We start from the raw sequence: 18,538 nt of genomic DNA on the forward strand, positions 1-18,538 counted from the left end.
GTCTGAAATTTTCACAACATGTGTAGAATTGATGTATGCTAAGGTGTACCAAAAACGGCGGCGCTCCGCGCCGCCGTTTTTGAGATATTCGCGAAAAACCACAAGGGGGGGTGTTCAAACACCCCCCCCCCCAGCAGGGCGCGGGTTATTCTACATTCCTTTATAGAAAGATCAAATATGTAACACCCCTTTTCCCGCTTACCTTCAACCTCTGAGCAGTGACATATTTTCTTGATCGATTCAAAAGGCATGGAAAACACGAAGCAGAAACTGAGTGCGTAAGATATTTGGTAACAAGTATCACATACGCTCTAAATGACTTTCTAAGCAGATTCGAGAGTCAGTAATTACCTATTTAATCACGTCGCGCTCATTCATAAAGTCAAACAAATACCTAAGCTGATTGGTAGCGTCATCTAGGCGATCATAAGTGCCAAACTGCTAGTTGAAGACTTCTATTATAGATGGCACTGCTAGACAAGCCAGAGCGTAAGTCACAGGATTTTACCACCGCCGTGAAAAATTCCTAACCAAAAGGTGCACTCCGGTCCCCTCAACATAAAACTCTCGATATTTCTCTAACCAATCAGAGTAAGCCCTGCTCGGCGCTGATTTGCTCATCAGAAAATGACGTCATTAGGGAGCCACGGCGTTCAAGCTATTTCGTGGCGGCTCAGGTGATCCACTTAGAAGTCATATTTTGATGTTTTTAGAAAAGTCTGATAAATGCTTTTATATTTTCAGAAAAGAACCCCTAATGTTGTTGTTGATAAATACAACTTCGCTATTTTTGCCAACAGTAATAAGACAGGAAATCATCTGTTGGTGGGTCTTCACGCTAAATCTACCACCCCCAACTACGTCATCATCGTTCCTGAGCATGCTGTACTTGGTCATAACTTCATTGCCCAGCACTAGTCTAGCCTTGATTTCCGCCAATCAGAGTGCAGAGCTGTCTGCCAAGAGACAGCAGTACTCGATATTAGTGGTGGGCCAAATACTTGTTTTCTCAGATGTTTTTCTTTGGAGCCTTTTATATCTTACTTTTGTTTATATTATATATCGCTTTATATTTTGTTTTTGTAAAGAATATCCGCATATATTGTGATTTATATAGCTTGATTTAGCTAATATGGCAAAGTGTTTACGAAGGGGTGCAGGGAGATATGGCAGCAGATATGGTGCTTGCAAGTAGTCTTTGTACGCATGAAATAGTACCCTTTTTTCGAGCCGAAAATAACCTATTTATTGCAATTTATTGATGTATCATGCCTGAATTCCGAAAAGGTGCTCTTCGTAGCATTGAATACAGTCACTTGTGTAGTTGCAAAAGGTCACTGGCCAGTTTTGTGATATCTCTAGGCCAGCTAGGGAAATGTCTAAATGCTATGTAAACAGGGTTAATAATGGTTGAGGAGAGACAAACGATGACGAAAACAAGAGCGAGTGTGTTGTGTGCACTGAACTCTATGTTGTGTGGGAATGGGCCGAAAACTAATTACTTATATTTGTGTTTTGACTGAAGAGCTGATATTTTTCCACTGGTATTAGTGTACGAATTGAGGTTCGGCATCACAGTTCCGGTCAGTATCTTCTCAGGGACTGGGATGGTGCTGGTGTCGTAATGCTAAAATATTTTGAACTTGAACTGCTGTAAGTTTAAGTGCAAAGCTCGTTATTTACTCATACCTATTTTCTGATTTCGATAACATTTATCTCAATTATTTGATTAATATTTCAGCGATACATGTCAATGTCATTGATGAGAGGTCCGTGCATACCTATGTAAGTTGATTGTTGAATGTTTTGGTGCGACTGCCTTTGCCACTAACTTGTACAAGCTGTACCTATTCAGTCTTCAGATTTCCCATGTGGCATGTTTTTATCTTGAACTGCTGTGATTAGGCATTGGCATATATTTCATTTAATGTTAAGATAATGAAAGGAAAACACCTACATTTGATTACCTGTGACAATTTCCATGGCAAAGTTCTAAAAAAATATAACTCATCAATAGGTAGTTCTTTTTTATTTTCACATCATCCTCTCAAAGTTCCTGTCCTATATATGAAATGTTACAAACTATCTTGACTTAATGTTTCAGGCTTATCAAAATGGATCACAGCTATTCAGCAGCAGAGCTTGCTGAACCCAAACCAAACAGCAGGATGAAGCAGTTGTTGTACAGCTTGCTGCTGAAGCTGCTACACCTGCTGTTCACCTGTGCAGAGCTGGTGTACGGGGCTGTGCAGAGGCTCATGTGGCAATTCTCTAGAGTTCCAGTCACCCCGCCACTGGCAGACATCTGCGCCAATGGGCGGCAGCTGGCGAAGCGGCCAGAACACCTGGGCGTCATCTTAGTCGAGAAGGATATCTGCTGGCAAACGCTGGCCGACATCATCCTCTGGAGCACGGCCTACGGCATCCACTACGTCAGCCTGTACGACCGCAGCGGGCGCGTGCGGGCCGGAGCGGAGCAGCAGCTGCGGCCGCACCTGGAGCGGCGCCGGCGGGCGCTGTTCGGCGCCGTGCCGTGCACGGTGTCGCTTGTGGAGGGCGGTGCCGAGCCGGGACCCACGGCGAACGGCCACTCCGGGGACGGAGGCGGCCAGTACCACGTCTCCGTGGCGCTGCTCTGGGAGCCGGACGGCGTCGGAGACATGGTGGCCGCCGCGCGCCGGCTCTGCTCCGAGGTGGCGTCCGGCGCGCGGCGCGCCGACTCCATCGACCGGCACATGTTCGGCGAGCAGCTGCGCGCCGCCGCCGCCTGGCCCGACCCGGCGCTGGCCATCAAACTGGGCCCAGTGCGCGCACTGCTCGGCTACCTGCCCTGGCAGCTGCGGCTGACGGAGGTACTGGACGCACCGCCGCGCCGGCCGCTCCTCTATCGGGACTTCCACCGGCTGCTGACGGCGTACGGCGGCATCCAGCAGCGGATGGGCACCTGAGGCCGCCAGCGCCCCGTCCCGGTGCATTCCACGGTCAGTTCCCTGCCGCGGCCGATCGTTGCCACAGTGTCTCACTAGCTACAGCGTGGGTTTGTGATCGATTGTTATGATGGAGATTGTTTATGAGACCAGTGCCCGACAAGTGATAATTGGACCTGACGTTATAGTTAGAATGTCAATACATGATTGGGCTTTTGTGATGAACATACCGTTTTGAGCAGTTTGGATCCATTTCGCGCAAAAGAGTTCTCATGACACAATGCATTTCATCAATCATTTCAGCATGTGAACACATGAAACAGCGAATTTGGTTGCAGCTCTACAGCCTCTACATATAAAAGCCTCTTGCAAAGCAACCAGTCGCTGACATCCTGACTGGTAACTCAATGTGACTGAAGACACGTTGCCTAACAAAGCATCACTTCAACGGCGAAAGTCGGGCCTGGACCCTCGGCTGCACATTGTATGCACAAAATCTCAACAATACACGAATTAGCACATCACCACTTCATAACACGCAGTCCAGCCGCTACGCCTGGGTAACTGAGTGCGTTACACCACTGTGTCAGCGCCAGTGATACGGTGATTGGCGGCGCCCACTTATCTGCTTCATCACAAGTTTCGATATGGTGTTCCACCGGGCACCGCTGCAGTCGTTCCACCGTCCGCCATAGGGGCAATGGTTGTTGCATAATACCAATAAACAGCCGCGTATAGCGTCCTACCCTCCCGCCCCACATTGAACACCCGTCCAGTCCGTGACCCCGGTCAGTCAACGGCCTTGACCGGGGGCAGGTCACGCCACCGCGCCTGCGCGCGTCGCAGCACCTCCACGGCGTCCGAGGAGACGTTGAGTGCCGCGTGGATCGGCTTCAGACCCTCCTGACCGGCCAGTGAGAGGCCCGAGATACCTGTTGAAAGAAGAACAAAAAATGTCACGGTGCGAAATTACGATGGACGCACTCATTGCTTACCATCCTGCTCATGCTACGATAGACGTGGTAGGGAGGACGGTATTATCTGCATTCAAATACGATGTTTCAACTCTTACATAGTCGGCCGCTTACTGTACTGTGCTTCAATGCTTACTGTCGCAATTACTGACTCAAAATAATGCGCAAGCACCCAACACTACACCATCTCTCGCTTGGTCAGGGAGAGGGAGGAACCCGGTCACATCTCCCTTCTTTTCTTCCAAAACACGCAGCTCGATCATTAACCCTCGTTTCACGTATTCGTCTCACCTAGGTAGGTGTGCAGGGGGTCGGCGCCGTGTCCCGGCCACTTGGAGAGACCGCCCGTGATGGGGTCCTGGGTGGAGTAGACGAACTCCCGCAACAGGTCGGTCCGCACGAACTGGTACGCATCCAGTAACTGAGCGAGGGGAGAGGGAGCCAGCACAGGTCAGTGGTGAGGGCAACGAGTTCACAGAACGGCACTCTGGGTAAGAGCGATAAGTCCAGATGAAGACGATCAGTCCAGATGAAGAATACGAGCTGGATGTGATATGATAATAAAAGGACGACAACAAAAACACCGGGATTAAAAGCTCATAGCTCCCAGGTTGTGTTCAGTGAGCAGCATCATAGGAAAAGGAGATGGGCACCAGCCGCTCACCCTGAGTGATGCGCCGATCCAGAAGGTGTAGCACGAATCCTCCTGTTTGTTCGGTCGACCGTTGAAGCCCAAACCCTGCCGACTCAGACACCAGAAAACCAGGCCGTCTCGCTGTACGCGGAACAAGAGGGGAGCATGTGATTAGATATGAGTATATCAACGTACAGCCTCAGCTGCTAACGCAACCACATCCCACAGCAAAAACTGGTTTCCAGACAACAGAAATACAGCTACAAAAGTTGATTGTTACCCAATTAGTAGGGCAAAAACCACAAAGCAATGTCATATAAATTTACAATTGAATAACGGGGTGAATGCGTTGAGTACCTAAAATTACGACTAATTAAACGATGTACGTCCTAAATGAATCCTCCTCCAGTGGCACGTGGCTGCTTGGAATGCCTCACAGCCGACAGTCACTAACCGAGGATTGGTTCGTACCTGTTGTTCGGTGAGCGCCGAGTCGAGCTCGCCCATCAGCGCGAGCGTGGCCACGGCACAGAAGGTGGAGCCGCCGTGCGACTCGAGAAGGGGTCCCTGCGAGATGCCGTGGTCGTACCTCTGCGAGAGAGAACATAAAAGTCACACAGTCGACTGGATATCGATACAGGTACTATCAATGAATGAGTTAATATCAGGGATAGTAGTAAATAATTTCGATTGTTATTATCCTATAAACAGCACTGCTAGGCCGTTTTCATGAAACCGAAATAAGACCGCTGCATCGACGATGTTGAAACCAGCCACTATGTATTAACCACTATTAGCCAATTTACTAAGGCACACTATTAGAAAAAACACTTTTAACCCGCGCCCCGTTGGGCTCTGCCGAGCAACGCGCCCGGTTGGGGGGGGGGGGGCATTTTGGCCCCCCCCTAAGATCTCGAGAACCACGCAACATAGCGACAAGCGGTAAACGGCGTTGGATAGCCCCAACGGGGAACTACCTTGTGACCCAATTTTATTGACCTAGGTCAACTCGATGACGTCACAGGTCAGGTCAAAGGTCCAATTTTCACCGTTTACAGGCACTTCAAGAAATGCGTTATAAAATCGAGTAAAATGCATTTCATTGAAAATTATCGATGGGGAAATGTTCTTCAAACACATATTTTGCTATTTGAGGTCACTGATACCAGGTCAGGTCACAGAGGTCAGGTCACGGGGGGTCACAATATGAAAGTGTCGTGTGATACATGTTTTATGGTCCATTTTACATGACAAATGCGATTATATGGGTCAGGCAGCCTTTGGGGCCAGCTTAGATCACGTTTTGGTCAAGGTCAGGTCAAGGTCAGGTCAAGGTCAGGTCAAATTAGGTCAAATTTCAAAGTTAATATTTTTGCATAAAATGGGTATCGAATCGATGCAGCTCGTCACGGGGAGTTCAATGGTGGTCTTTGTTTTGCCGTACGTGGTCTAGAATTGCTAAAAATTGAGTTAAAAAATTTGACGTCATCATTTTTGAACAGTTTTTTCGCTATAACTTGGCCAAAAAACGAGATATCGATCTGAAATTTGGTATGTATATAGAAGAGCGCTGGGACTATCACATATATTCCGGTTTTTTTCGAAATTCGGAAAGTTTTTGGATTTTTTCAAAGTTTTTCTAAAAAAATCAATTTTTTGATTTTTTTTTGGTCAAAAACCAAAAATTTTGAAAATTCGAGATAGCAATTTTGTAGCGCCGCTTTTTGTCTACTAGACCATATAAAGAACTTTGAAATTGCTTGATAACTGTAGATTCGGTGAGCGTTTCAAGATTGCATGTTTTCTGCTCATTTTTGCTCGAACATGACCTCAGTTTGACCTCAATAACTCCTGACCTAAGGTGACCTAAGACTTGAAATTTGGTGTGAAGGTGTCAAATTGATGCCCGGGAAGGTACTGAAAATTTGGCGGCGCTGCGCGCCGCCGTTTTCCTTGCTATTCAGGAAAAACCACAGGGGGGGCCAAAATGGCCCCCCCCAACGGGGCGAGGGTTAAATGGCCTCCTTACAATGAAATACCGAAAGATGAAATAACGAAATAATTATTGATGATTTCGACCACAGGTCATTATCAAAATAAGCCAGCCAGACAGGTTCTGTCTGGCTTATTTTGATAATGACCTGTGGTCGAAATCATCAATAATTATTTCATTATTAGTTTCGGTATTTCATTGTAAGGAGGCCATTTAAAAGTTTTTTTTTTCTCATAGAACTTATACCTATGCCTTACATACAGCAAGTGCTTCAACAAGGCACACTATTGGTACATTGAACCGAACCTCGGCTTGGCACCACGCACCATGCTGCGCAGGACGTACTCTCGCGTCTTCTCGCGGTCCATACCGGACCAGTCGTCCAGCATGTAGGAGACGGCCGCCGCGCAATACACGAACCGCATGTCGCTCTCACCGCCGTGCAGGCTAGACAGGGAACTGACGGAAAGGGACGCTAATGTCAGACTCAGTCGGACTGAAATCACACGGACTGAAAGCATCGCGATTCGCGAACACTGGCGGGAAAGGGATTCTATGGTTGAGTTTTGTGGAGAACTGCGGCACAGGGAAACAACGTCGGACAATTTCGTGAAAAAATGACGGCATATCCCAGATTTTGTAAGAAAAAAAAAATGACAGCATCTCAGGGTATCGTGAAAATGGCAGCAAAGGAACTCTATAGCCGACAATATCGTAAAATTGACAGCCGTCAGCCAGTGACATTTGATCGCGAAAGCTGAAGATACAGTGATTTTATAAACGACTATAGTGTTAATCTGACGGAACAGCGGTGCTGTAAGACACTACCGTGAAGGCTGACAACCGTTTACGGACACACCACGCCAATTTGACGTAAATCACGAATTTGATGTAAAGTTATCATTCAGCAGCTAGCAACATGACAAAGAATGACCACCGGGCTTTTCAGACGTCAAAAACCTGGCTGTCACTACCACGCCTGGCATCTGGTGCCGGACACTCTGCCAGTCTCTCTAACCTGCCGTCGGGCAGCTGGAGAGCGCGCAGACCGGACAGCAGCGCGGCACGGTCCACTCGCGACAGGTCGTCACCCAGCACCAGCAGTGTGGCCAGCGCCGTGTACGTCATTGTCACGTGGCTGCAGTCCCACTGGTTGAGCGGAGCGCCGGACGAGTTGGCCGGTGAGCCGCGGAAACCCGCGCGCGACAGGTCGCCGTCTGAAAACAAGAGTCAGGGTAAGTAACTAGTTCACTAAAAATGACAAATAGCATGAAATAACACACTATACAAGCACGATTGACTGAAATCGAACAGGTCAAATCATTGATTGTTTTAGAAATAACACTGGAAATTGTAGGCATCAATTCCATACACAAGCCCTGAATTCTTGAAATTATCTATTTGCTTGTCAAAGTGGGGTGTTGTACAAGATTATAGAATTCCCTGACCACACCGAGCTCACCACATAGCTCGGAGGTAATTTGTTGCCTGTAGACCCATTCAATAACACTTTGTTTATCCTGGACGAGATCCAGTTGTCCCAGTAGATCCAAACCAGACACAGCATAAAACAGCAGTGTCATCCTGAAAACACACAATATCGTAAAAACTAAAAGAGTAGGTACCAACAATTAAGTACCTTGCAAACATTTCTGACATGTAGATCAGTAGGGAGGCCACTGAACTAATAAATGCAGGCATTTTTCCAGTGAAAGGACAAACTATCACTGGCTGCCTTTAGGTCCTGTTGCCTAGAAATGTTATCAGAAAAGTCAGACTCAGGACACATGCAAAAATGTAGCATGTGACAGGGTTGATCTCTTTGAATCATTAAAGGAATAAGAAAATGTTTCATATATATCCCATGATAATCCATTCAAGGCTTTATCTTCTAGGTTACCTATTGGATAAAGGGCCAATAGAACATCTTTTAGACACAGGTCAATGACAGAAGCCCTGATAAAGCTGTGAAGATGCTAATTGTTTCACTAGTCTGGTGGAGTCTAAATCTGTAGTTATTCTGCAGCTGCATAAATTGAGTTAGTAATGGGTAGGAATGGATGGAAACAAACAAGGGCTGCAACACAGCATACACGGTACACACACACACAAAAAAAAATTAATATCAATCTGCAATGGTACCTATGCTAGATAAGCTTTGAGACTTCATTTATATAAGTCAATCAGATGCAAAGAGATTGCCTGGTCACCAATTTCACACCAAAGATTAGCAGCAACCAAGGCCCTATAGCAGTAGCCTGGCCTTCACCCATCCATTCAACCAATGACTTCATTTATAAAAAAGCATGCTGTAGTAAGCATAAATGCACATACTCACTGAAATTATAATTTCTTAACTGACCACATCACTGTTGATGCTTGCCATACATTTGACTTCGTCTTTGTCAAAAATAAAGAATGATGTTACACTAACAGGTCTTATGAGGTATCATCAAAATCATGCAGAACAGCTCCAAAACATACCTGCTGGTATCTAAGGAGGTATACTCTCCCGGAATGGAGTCCATACAAAATTTAAAATACCTTGCATGTCTCTTGTGCAAGAACTCCATCATGCAATATCTGAAAAAGGAAGAGGTCAACACAGGTGGTGATGTTTATCAAAATAAGGCATTTAGCATAGATGACTAAGGGAATATATATGTTTCAATTTAAATAGGTCAGGATTTAATTACACATGCAGCAGGTTAGTTAATTGCTCATTTCTGAGTCACTGCTGAGTACTGGATGTTTAATAAGTTGGTAAAATATGTGCAAAATTAAAGCATTGATTTGAAACCAATTACTTCAACTTCATTTGTAGATTCACATCCACATACCTGTAACCTGTGTGGTCACACAATTTTACAATGAAAATACAATTCAGGTTATTATTATTCTGCACGACAGCTTAGTCAATGGTAAATAGAATACTGGAAATATTTGGGTAATAAATTCTAATAACAGGCTACAACTGATTCTCGTAACTTTTGCTATTGTAACGCTATTGTTATGTAAATTTTCTGAAAGAGCGAGGGAGCGCAAAGTCTTGAGAACATTTTTCAATCCCCAATCGCTTACCTACCATAAATGCAGTGCCTGTAATATTTCTTCTAAACACAATTAACTAGCTTGGAAGCTTTTTTTGTGGCCCTAACTTACGTTACCGGCCTCGCGAGGAGGGCGGCGACCTAACTACGCCGCACAAAACAAACCGGCCGTCCTAACTAAGACCGGTGGCCACTTTTACAGCAAGACAACATGGGAAAACCCATATCCATGTACTATGCCATGAATATGGGAAAAAACCCATGAATTTACGTTAAGACACATAAATGACAGTGAAACTTACCGGTAAATTGATGTTTGTGAAGGGAGGGAAGGAGGAAGTTTGTGAATGGTAAGGTTACGAGAGTTGGATGACAGGAATGGTTTGAAGAGTGGGGGATATGTCGCTGGGAGGGATGGGGTTTGTGAATGTTTAAAGGGACCCTCCCACCTTCAAAAAAGTTAATGAATTGGCATGAAAGTGATGTCGCTCGGTTCAGAAAGAGCAAAAACGGTCATACCGGCCACCCGTCCCGGTTCAGACATTAGTTAATTCCTATAATATAGACATCATTCTATAGAGAAACTCGCGTTTAGTAACAATATTGTGTCATGCAGTTAATCTAACCAACAATTTCCAGCTATACCTAACTTACCGTGATCTCACCACGATTTCCACCCGCAGTTTGTTTTCAACATGTCAGCTGTCGTGAGAACCTGCAGTCAGCTGTTGCGAAACATCTACGCAGAAATATAGTACCCTTTTTTTAGCCCAACATACTAGGGGAAATGTGGGGAATCGGGGTTTTGGGTGGGGAAGGGGGGAATGTTTTCACATGACGGTGATATTTGAAAAGAAAAATATTTTTGTTATAAACAACAATTCAACTTTTCCATTTAATGAGGTAGTACTGGTCAAGTACTGGCAGTCCTGGTAGTACTGGTACCTATTTTTAGCCCAACACACTAGGGGAAATGTGGGGAATCGGGGTTTTGGGTGGGGAGGGGGATTATTTTCACATGATTGTGATATTTCAAGAAAAAATTGTTATGAGCAACATTTCAACTTTTGCATTTAATGAGGTAGTACTGGTCAAGTACTGGTAGTTTCTGGTAGTGCTGGTAGGACTGTTTGATAATTGATATTCATAGCGAAGCTAATTATTTTTTAGGCTCATTATAGCTATGATAATATTGATGAAGAAATAAACCTATATTTTTATGAGGTTTCAATCAGTCATCAGCACTTTATGCCGGTTCCTTAGTATTTTTTTTCGGGATTTTGCAGCACCTTAAAATGTCTGCTTTTGTACTAAATTTGCTCAGTTCGCATCATAAGTGGCATTTCTGGTTATATTATGCTACTTCAGCCTTCAATATTCCGTGGTAGGAAGAAAACAGTGGTAAAGGTTGTAGACTATCGGATATATAATGTCTGAATGTAACATTTTTGGAGGAAAATGGTGCTCTAGCGCAACCTGTAAGGTTAAGTATTGCCTCGTGCTCGGAGCGAAGCAGTGCATTGCCGTAGGCAATGCCTTAGGAGAGATTACAGGCAATAGTAAATCAAATATTTTTAGGTTAAGTGGTTGTGTATCTGGCTTCAGGCCGAAGGCCTGAAGCCTGATGCATAACCACTTAACCTGAAAATATTTGATTTACTATTGCTTGCAATCTATTCCTGCAAGTAACTTTCTCTCTCCCGGAAGGCAAAAATCAGTAGGTTAGGTTAGGTTAGGTTAGGTTAGGTTTATTTATGCCCGCGGTAGGCAAAAATCAGTAGGTTAGGTTAGGTTAGGTTAGGTTAGGTTTATTTATGCCCGCGGTAGGCAAAAATCAGTAGGTTAGGTTAGGTTAGGTTAGGTTAGGTTTATTTATGCCCGGTAGGCAAAAATCAGTACGTTAGGTTAGGTTAGGTTAGGTTAGGTTAGGTTTATTTATGCCTGTAGGCAAAAATCAGTAGGTTAGGTTAGGTTAGGATCTTCGGTAGGCAAAAATCAGTAGGTAAGGTTAGGTTAGGTTAGGTTTATTTATGCCCGGTAGGCAAAAATCAGTAGGTTAGGTTAGGTTAGGTTAGGTTAGGATCTTCGGTAGGCAAGAATCAGTAGGTTAGGTTAGGTTAGGTTAGGTTAGGTTTCTTTATGCCTGGTAGGCAAAAATCAGTAGGTTAGGTTAGGTTTCTTTAAGCTCGGTAGGCAAAAATCAGGTTAGGTTAGGTTAGGTTAGATTTATATGTGCCCGGGAGGCAAAAATCAGTAGGTTAGGTATGATTTGGTTAGGCTAAGTACTGTAAAACTGCATTGAACTTGACAACCAACTATTTTTTTCGTCGCTAAAATTTGCTTAAATTTGACAACATGGTCTGCTGCAAAACAATCAGCTAACAATTTAACATTAGGGACATTATTTTAGCTAATACGATGCCCTTACATATAATATATAATTCATTTAAAAACGATGTGTGGTGAACCACAAAAAACAACACCAAATGTCAAAGTATTTACATGTAAACATATATTTTTAATTTCGTGGCCACCACTCATTGCCACATTTTGCTGTGTTTTGTATTTGCTGCGCAGCAATTGTCCACATGGCGGAGGCCGACCACTTGAAAGTAGATCGTAATGGCGCGGGTTCGTGTGCTCTGAGGCAGTCGGTTTTGCATCGATTTTTCTAGTGTTTCAAGGTAAGATTTTGCAGGAAACTTGGTGTAAATGTGAAGAGTAAGTGTTTTGTAAGATAGCATGACACTAATCAGATTGAATTAACTACAATAAAAACGCTTGGTTATGATGGCCTCTCCGACCCAAACCGGTATTTTCAGGCCATGGCCACCAATTTGGCTATCTCAACTCAAATCTAATGTTAAGGTGGGAGGGTCCCTTTAAGCGTCACGATGAAAGGAATGGTTTGGAGGATGGGGAATCTGTCGCTGCTGCAGTTGGCGGCCGACGGTTGTCTGTGGTCGTTCAACCCGGCCGCCGCCGCTGTTCAGCGGCCGGGGTCCGCTGGTGTAGCTCGCTGGGCCGCTGAGCCTCTAAGCCTACTCCAGCGGCAGGAGAAAACCCGTCTGCCACCGAAGCTCTGTGTTTCGGCACCAGTGAAAAACCCGACCCATCCCGTATCACAAGTCAGCCTGGTGGTAGCGCAACGGCAGTAGGCGGAACTATGGTCATGAGTACCCAAATATAGGAACGTTCCCATTTTTGGGAACGGAGTTCCCAAATATGGGAACGGGCGTTCCCATTTATGAGAACGGAAGGCAATTTTTCGGCCGTTCTCCCACTAAAACTCAAAAGTGCATCACGTCTCAAAAAAGTGCACGCTGATTTAAGTATATACTAAATCTCCATAAAGTTATCTTTAATCTGACCGTGGAACAAGGAAATTGACCGTGGAATGATATTTTTAATGATTTTTTGAAAATGACAGAATGGTGGAAATATGGGTTATACGACATTTAACATGCAATTTTAAGGAAAATGAAGCATTTTTTAGTTTGAGGTAAAGTATAATAATTTTCGCGTGGTTATGAACTTTCATACTATCGACACCAGATGCTGACAAATGCAAGCGAAGACGCGGACGGTCCCGAGGTAATATTGTTGACTTTTGTGTCGGGGCGGACGACCGCGTGGAACGTGAGTGAATTTACCGAGCTACTGTTGTAAACTCAGTTTAAGCGGTTGAAAATTATCCAGCTGTATTTTATCATCCTGGAAAGACATATTTTATTTGGATGCTAGCTGTTTAGAGCTGTTTTATAAGGAGCGTCATGAGCGTGGTTTTTGTCTTCCGTGTTTCTAAGCGTGATCGTTTTGGGGGAATTTCTCTTATATAGCTCGCTCTGTGTGGCTTATTTATAATTTTTATGCTGATTTCGATAATTCCTCGTGCCCATCCTACCAGGCCTTTTGCCACTTACACTCATCAAGAAAGGAAAAAACTAGATTTTCATTGGGACTAGGTGTTTTGAGGGTGTGACATATTCAGCGTTCCCATTTTTGGATACTTCCTTGTACTCGTCAACTATCGGTGATAAACAGACAGGTGCCTGACATGTCTCCACCCTCAGCGCGGACGGTGGATATAGGTATGGAAGACCTTGTTGAACATCGCTGAGCGTTGTGAATTACGTAATCCTGCAGAGGGGGGCGTGCCCGCTGCGAGATCGACGGGAATAAAAGCGCAGAAGACCGGGCGAAACATGCGACGGTCTTGCCGGAAAGGTCATCTGATGATTGTTGCGTTAACAATAATTTGCGGCGTTGGACGTGATGCTTGTTAATGAAAAGAGCCCCTGAAAGGCGTCGGTGAAATCGTTCCCAATTTTGGGTACGCCGTTCCCATAATAAGGAACGCTTGCAGCGCCAGTGTACGAGAGCGTTCCCAAATTTGGGCTCGCGGCCCGGATGATGGACTGCTTTAGAAATAGGGGAATGATTTGAAACTACGATGGGCCTTACAATATCAAACTCTTTCCCAACAATATTGAGACAAATATCAGGCGGTTCACAATCGTTTTATATTTTTTGGACGTCATTTAACGGTTCTTTTTCTTGTTTTAAATAATGCCTACATGGCGTTCCCATATTTGGGTTTATCGTTCCCAAACATGGGAACGAAAATGCGTTCCCGAAAATGGGTACGCTTGACCATAGTTCCGCCTACTGACGGGCGCCTGCTAACAGTCAAGGCCGTTAAAGTAGCTCTGAGTAGGGTGATGTTAGGACGAAATCAAGTACCAGGTTTGTCAATGTTGTGTCGTCCCCGAGAAGCGTCGGGAGGTCGTTTTTAAGGTGTTGTACCGCAAGATAGTTAGTGATGTGTCTTCGTTCGTGATGCAATGCCGTGCATGCGATCAAAATGTGCTCTACGGAGATGCGTGTGTCACAGGTGTGGCAAATCGGAGGGCCCGTCCTATCAAAAAGGTGGCCATGGGTGAGGCGAGTATGACCACACCTCAATCTGGCCAGGGTCACCTCGCGTATCCTGTCTGGTTGGTTACATGTGACCCATGTTCTAAGTTCTCGTTTGATCGCATACATATGTGCAGCATGATGTTGGTCCCATTTGCGTTGAAGGTACTCGGCGAATTTGATTTTTATCATATGAATAGCGTCCCCTTGGGCCATAGGTTCCACAACTGGATCAGGTCGCATTGCAGCCTCCTTTGCGAGGACATCCGCACGTTCATTTCCTGCAATACCGTAATGACCTGGAACCCAAAGAAGGGTCACATGCTGGCCCTCATTGAGATCTGATGTGATCCTGAGAATATTGTAGATACCGTGGTGGGTAACATTATCGGTCCTTTCCAGTGCTTGAAGAGCGGATTTCGAATCAGTACAGATGGTTGCCCGATCAATCTTTTCTGCCTTGATGTGCTCCATAACTTTTTCGATTGCGTGAACTTCGGCACTAAAGACTGTCGTAAATTCTTGAAGCCGGGTCCCAAACCTAAGCCCAGGGCCGACGGCTGCTGAACCTATCTGATTTTCGTGACATGAGCCATCTGTGAAGAAAAAAGCAGAGTCGCAGTTGAGCTCTACATACTCCTGGAAGAGCATTTGAGCTTCCACCGGACGTATACTGGTCTTCTTATAATCAAAAAGAAATTCAATGGATAGGTCTTTGAGGAGCCAAAATGGAATCATAGGAGGATTTAGAGTAACTTCAGTGCGCCTAATGTTTAGCAGTTGATGAGCTTGCTCAAGGCACCCGGGTAGAAAGCACGATCTACGCAGTGGGCGTCGGGTTCTTGGTTTCCTCGCCTCCATTGCTGGTACCGCAATGTGATTTCGAACACTTTTTGCTCTGTAGTAATAGCGGAGGAAAAGAAAGACGCGTCGGTCAATGGGTGGGTATCATGATTCATACCTAAAGCCTAAAGGCACATTTGTAGCCATATAATTATAGATAAATGGGTAAGATATGTGTATGCTCTGAAAAACATGTTAAATTGAGATGAGGATAGGGCTGGGATCACAATTCAGTCTGAAGGGTACCTACCTATCCAGGTCGCAAGGTCTTTGTCGCTGTCTCTACATCTTAGGACAAGGAGGGCCTGCACGGCCTGCACATCACATGGGGCATATGGAGAGGGGAAGGTCAAATCTGCATAGGATCCTATCAGGTCACAGGATCTTCTGCCTTGCATGGGGCTGACTACCAGGTCAATCATGTGTTAGGACTGAAATAAAGGAAAAGGACTTAACTGAAATAAAAAAAAACTCCAGTTGTCAATCTTGTGAAAGGTGTCCTATGTGTGAACTGTGAAATGCTTTGTTTTTATTTGCTGGGGATAGCTCCTGCCCATCATTGTCATCATTAACAATCACAGGATTTGTTTATAAATGCTTGCTGCATTAGAACACCTGCTTTAGTTACAGCTTACAAGAGGTCTGGAACAGCTGCATGAGGCTTGCAGTTGATTATTATTATTATTATTATTATGTCAAACATCCACCAACCACAGAACAGTGGGCATTACGGTGGCATAGCACAAACAGACGCACACATGCATACAATTTCACACATATTCATATATGAACACATAATCGACTAACACAATATTCGGCGCAGTGTGAAGCAATCCATACGCGGAGATATAAATAACCATGTGTCCCATGTATGACAATTAAACTGTGTGCTCCTTTGTTTGAAGATATTTAATCAATTCCTTTTTAGATGCACTTCTTATCTGTGTCGGCAAACTGTTCCACAATTTTGAACCCTGGTATGATAAGGAGCGTTTTAAGAAGTCAGTTTTAGGAGCAATAAGATCAAGGTTACAAGCCTGTCTCGTATTACGTTCCGATTTCCTGGTCCTAAAGAGGGATGAAAGTAACGGCGACATGGTTTCTGGATAGAGTAGGCACTGGCGAACAACGGTGAGGACAGCAATGTTGCATTCCAACTCGAGGTCACCGCGCCATGCAATATTTTGATGTTCTCTACCTGCGATGCGCCGCGCAAATTTGACAATTTTTGATATTCTCTTCCTCTGAGCCAGACCACATGTGCCCCAAAGAGACACACAGAAGCGAAGATGAGGAAGAACTAGAGCATTTATCAATAATACGATGGTTTTGGGAGGTAACACATGACGAAGGTGACTTAGGCGGATTAACATGCCTATACATCGGCCTACGACGCTGTCAATATGACTGCTCCAGGTGAAACAACTGTCTATTGTCACGCCTAGACTCACCAATGTACTTTTGACGGGTATCACAGCATCAAAGATAGTAATGCTCCGCAAGTTGATTCGCCTCAAAATAGTTTTAGAGCCAAAAACAGCTACTTGTGATTTACTGACATTGATCGTCAGGCGATTTCGAGGGCCAGGTCTGATATTGATAGGTCTGATATTGATAGGTCTGATATTGATACATCTAAACCAGCTGTGTACCTTTAACCTGACATTGTTGCAGGACACATAATGGAGCTTGAGGAGACCTCACACAGCCAGACAGCCTACCTGTGATTGCACTGCCTTTGAGAATCTGAAACCATTGCTGAAGATACCAGTAAGCCACTGGCAACTGCTTAGTGCTTAGTGCCTGTCACCTGAGAGAGGCTATTGGAGGCTTATCAAAGAACCTGGCACCTGGTGCTGGCTCAGCCATGCTCAGTGTGCTGACTGACTCTCCTGTGGCACCACTGGTGCTGCTGGTGCTGACCTGCTGTGTTGGTGACCTGGCCCTGCACCTGACGGCCGCCGCCGGCCCCTGCTGGCCGCGCGCCGTGCTCGATACGGCCACACACGGCCTGGTGGCGCTGTTCACGTGGACGGCCGTCACCTGGAGCACTGTCAGCTGGAGGCTCGCCGCGCTGGCCGGCTTCTGCGGTGCCGTGATCGATCTGGACCACGCGCTGATGGCGGGCAGTCTGAACATCGAGGTGAGCGGGGAAGCACGTTTTTTACGGTCAACTCTTGCGCTTTTTAGAAAGATCAGTGATAAGTGATGAGATCACAACTCCGTATGAAGTTCAACAATGTCTGATCCGTCTCGTGCGACAATTTCGTTTTATGACGGAGTGAAATTATCTACCGTTGATTTCCATGAAATATGATCTCACCGTCGTATCCTCCGTTTCCCGGCACATCTTCCTGCACTCCGACATCTGTGTGCATTCAGCGTTGACCATCCATGCCGTCCGCAGGCGCTGGTGAGCCTGCCGTCGCGGCCGCCGCTGCACGCCACCAGTCCGTGGCTGCTGCTGCTAATACCGCTGGCAGTGGGTGGCCGCGTCTGGCGCACCGGCGCCGCCCTGCTGCTCGCCGCTGGACTGTCACACCATCTCCGTGACGCCGGTCGCCGCGGCCTGCTGCTGCCGCCTCTCGGCTCCACGCCGCCGCTGCCGACACCGATCTACCTGACCCTGGAGGTGGTATTGTGCCTGGGGCTGCGGCACGCGCTAGGTAGTGCCACTGTCCCCGCTGCTGGTCGGACGGTACTGGACGCAGCGCGGTTATTGTCGGTGTGATTGGAGGTGATGGGTCGCGGGTGAACCAGACAACGGAGGACGATGGATCGATATCTGTCGCATGACGGGCTACCGTGTATTTAACGGGTATGCGATGCTTGCGAGAACCATATTCATTATTTATTGTTGGAAAAGTTATATAGCTGTCGAGCCGACTTACTTGTTAGTACTTCAAGTACCGAAAGGGCTGTGAATTACTGATGTTCAGTGGTCGTTTCGCTATGGTGTTGGGTAGGGCTATTCCGCCTCTTTCATTGCGCATCTGTGATAACTCCTACGTCCTGTAGATCTGCCGGTCAATTTTCGCGTTCGCTACCAAAGATCGGACCGCCAGCATACAGACCCTTTTGTACTGTGCCCAGTCCATTCGCACTGCCTTGTGTTTGTTATTAAAGTGAATATATCAATGTGACAATTGCGTTTGCTGTTTTCCGTGCCTCATTTGCCTTTGACCTGTCGTACACTGCCA

General features: G+C 45.8%; 3 protein-coding genes across 12 annotated transcripts; 2 read left to right on the forward strand and 1 right to left on the reverse strand.

Annotated features, from left to right (window-relative positions):
* Window positions 1–1,198: 1,198 nt before the first annotated feature.
* On the forward strand, window positions 1,199–3,152 carry LOC122377186 (dehydrodolichyl diphosphate synthase complex subunit NUS1-like). 2 transcript variants are annotated; one of them, XM_043357151.1, is made up of 2 exons: window positions 1,199–1,583; window positions 2,105–3,152. In XM_043357151.1, the coding sequence occupies exon 2, from the start codon at window positions 2,115–2,117 to the stop codon at window positions 2,946–2,948; it is 834 nt and encodes a 277-aa protein (XP_043213086.1). In that variant the 5' UTR covers window positions 1,199–1,583; window positions 2,105–2,114; the 3' UTR covers window positions 2,949–3,152. The 2 variants fall into 2 exon arrangements, with proteins under 2 accessions (XP_043213086.1, XP_043213078.1); XM_043357143.1 differs by lacking the exon at window positions 1,199–1,583 and adding an exon at window positions 1,622–1,785.
* Window positions 3,153–3,194: 42 nt separating this feature from the next.
* LOC122377159 (geranylgeranyl transferase type-1 subunit beta-like) lies at window positions 3,195–10,457 on the reverse strand. 4 transcript variants are annotated; one of them, XM_043357137.1, is made up of 9 exons: window positions 10,233–10,457; window positions 9,013–9,111; window positions 7,991–8,112; window positions 7,547–7,745; window positions 6,855–6,987; window positions 5,007–5,126; window positions 4,566–4,676; window positions 4,193–4,322; window positions 3,195–3,859 (listed from the first exon to the last, which is right to left on the reverse strand). In XM_043357137.1, the coding sequence occupies exons 2-9, from the start codon at window positions 9,102–9,104 to the stop codon at window positions 3,717–3,719; spliced, it is 1,050 nt and encodes a 349-aa protein (XP_043213072.1). In that variant the 5' UTR covers window positions 9,105–9,111; window positions 10,233–10,457; the 3' UTR covers window positions 3,195–3,716. The 4 variants fall into 4 exon arrangements, with proteins under 4 accessions (XP_043213072.1, XP_043213064.1, XP_043213057.1 ...); XM_043357129.1 differs by having other exon boundaries at window positions 10,244–10,278; XM_043357122.1 differs by lacking the exon at window positions 10,233–10,457 and adding an exon at window positions 9,881–10,225.
* Window positions 9,908–18,489, forward strand: LOC122377198 (transmembrane protein 267-like). 6 transcript variants are annotated; one of them, XM_043357167.1, is made up of 4 exons: window positions 12,133–12,262; window positions 16,592–16,754; window positions 17,013–17,481; window positions 17,746–18,489. In XM_043357167.1, the coding sequence occupies exons 3-4, from the start codon at window positions 17,206–17,208 to the stop codon at window positions 18,067–18,069; spliced, it is 600 nt and encodes a 199-aa protein (XP_043213102.1). In that variant the 5' UTR covers window positions 12,133–12,262; window positions 16,592–16,754; window positions 17,013–17,205; the 3' UTR covers window positions 18,070–18,489. The 6 variants fall into 6 exon arrangements, with proteins under 6 accessions (XP_043213123.1, XP_043213102.1, XP_043213117.1 ...); XM_043357188.1 differs by lacking the exons at window positions 12,133–12,262; window positions 16,592–16,754 and adding an exon at window positions 9,908–9,928; XM_043357182.1 differs by lacking the exon at window positions 16,592–16,754 and having other exon boundaries at window positions 12,133–12,299.
* The last annotated feature ends 49 nt before the right edge of the window (window positions 18,490–18,538 follow it).

Source organism: Amphibalanus amphitrite, unplaced genomic scaffold (genome assembly GCF_019059575.1).
Source record: "Amphibalanus amphitrite isolate SeventyFive unplaced genomic scaffold, NRLGWU_Aamphi_draft 000043F_arrow, whole genome shotgun sequence".
NCBI classification, from domain to species: domain Eukaryota; kingdom Metazoa; phylum Arthropoda; class Thecostraca; order Balanomorpha; family Balanidae; genus Amphibalanus; species Amphibalanus amphitrite.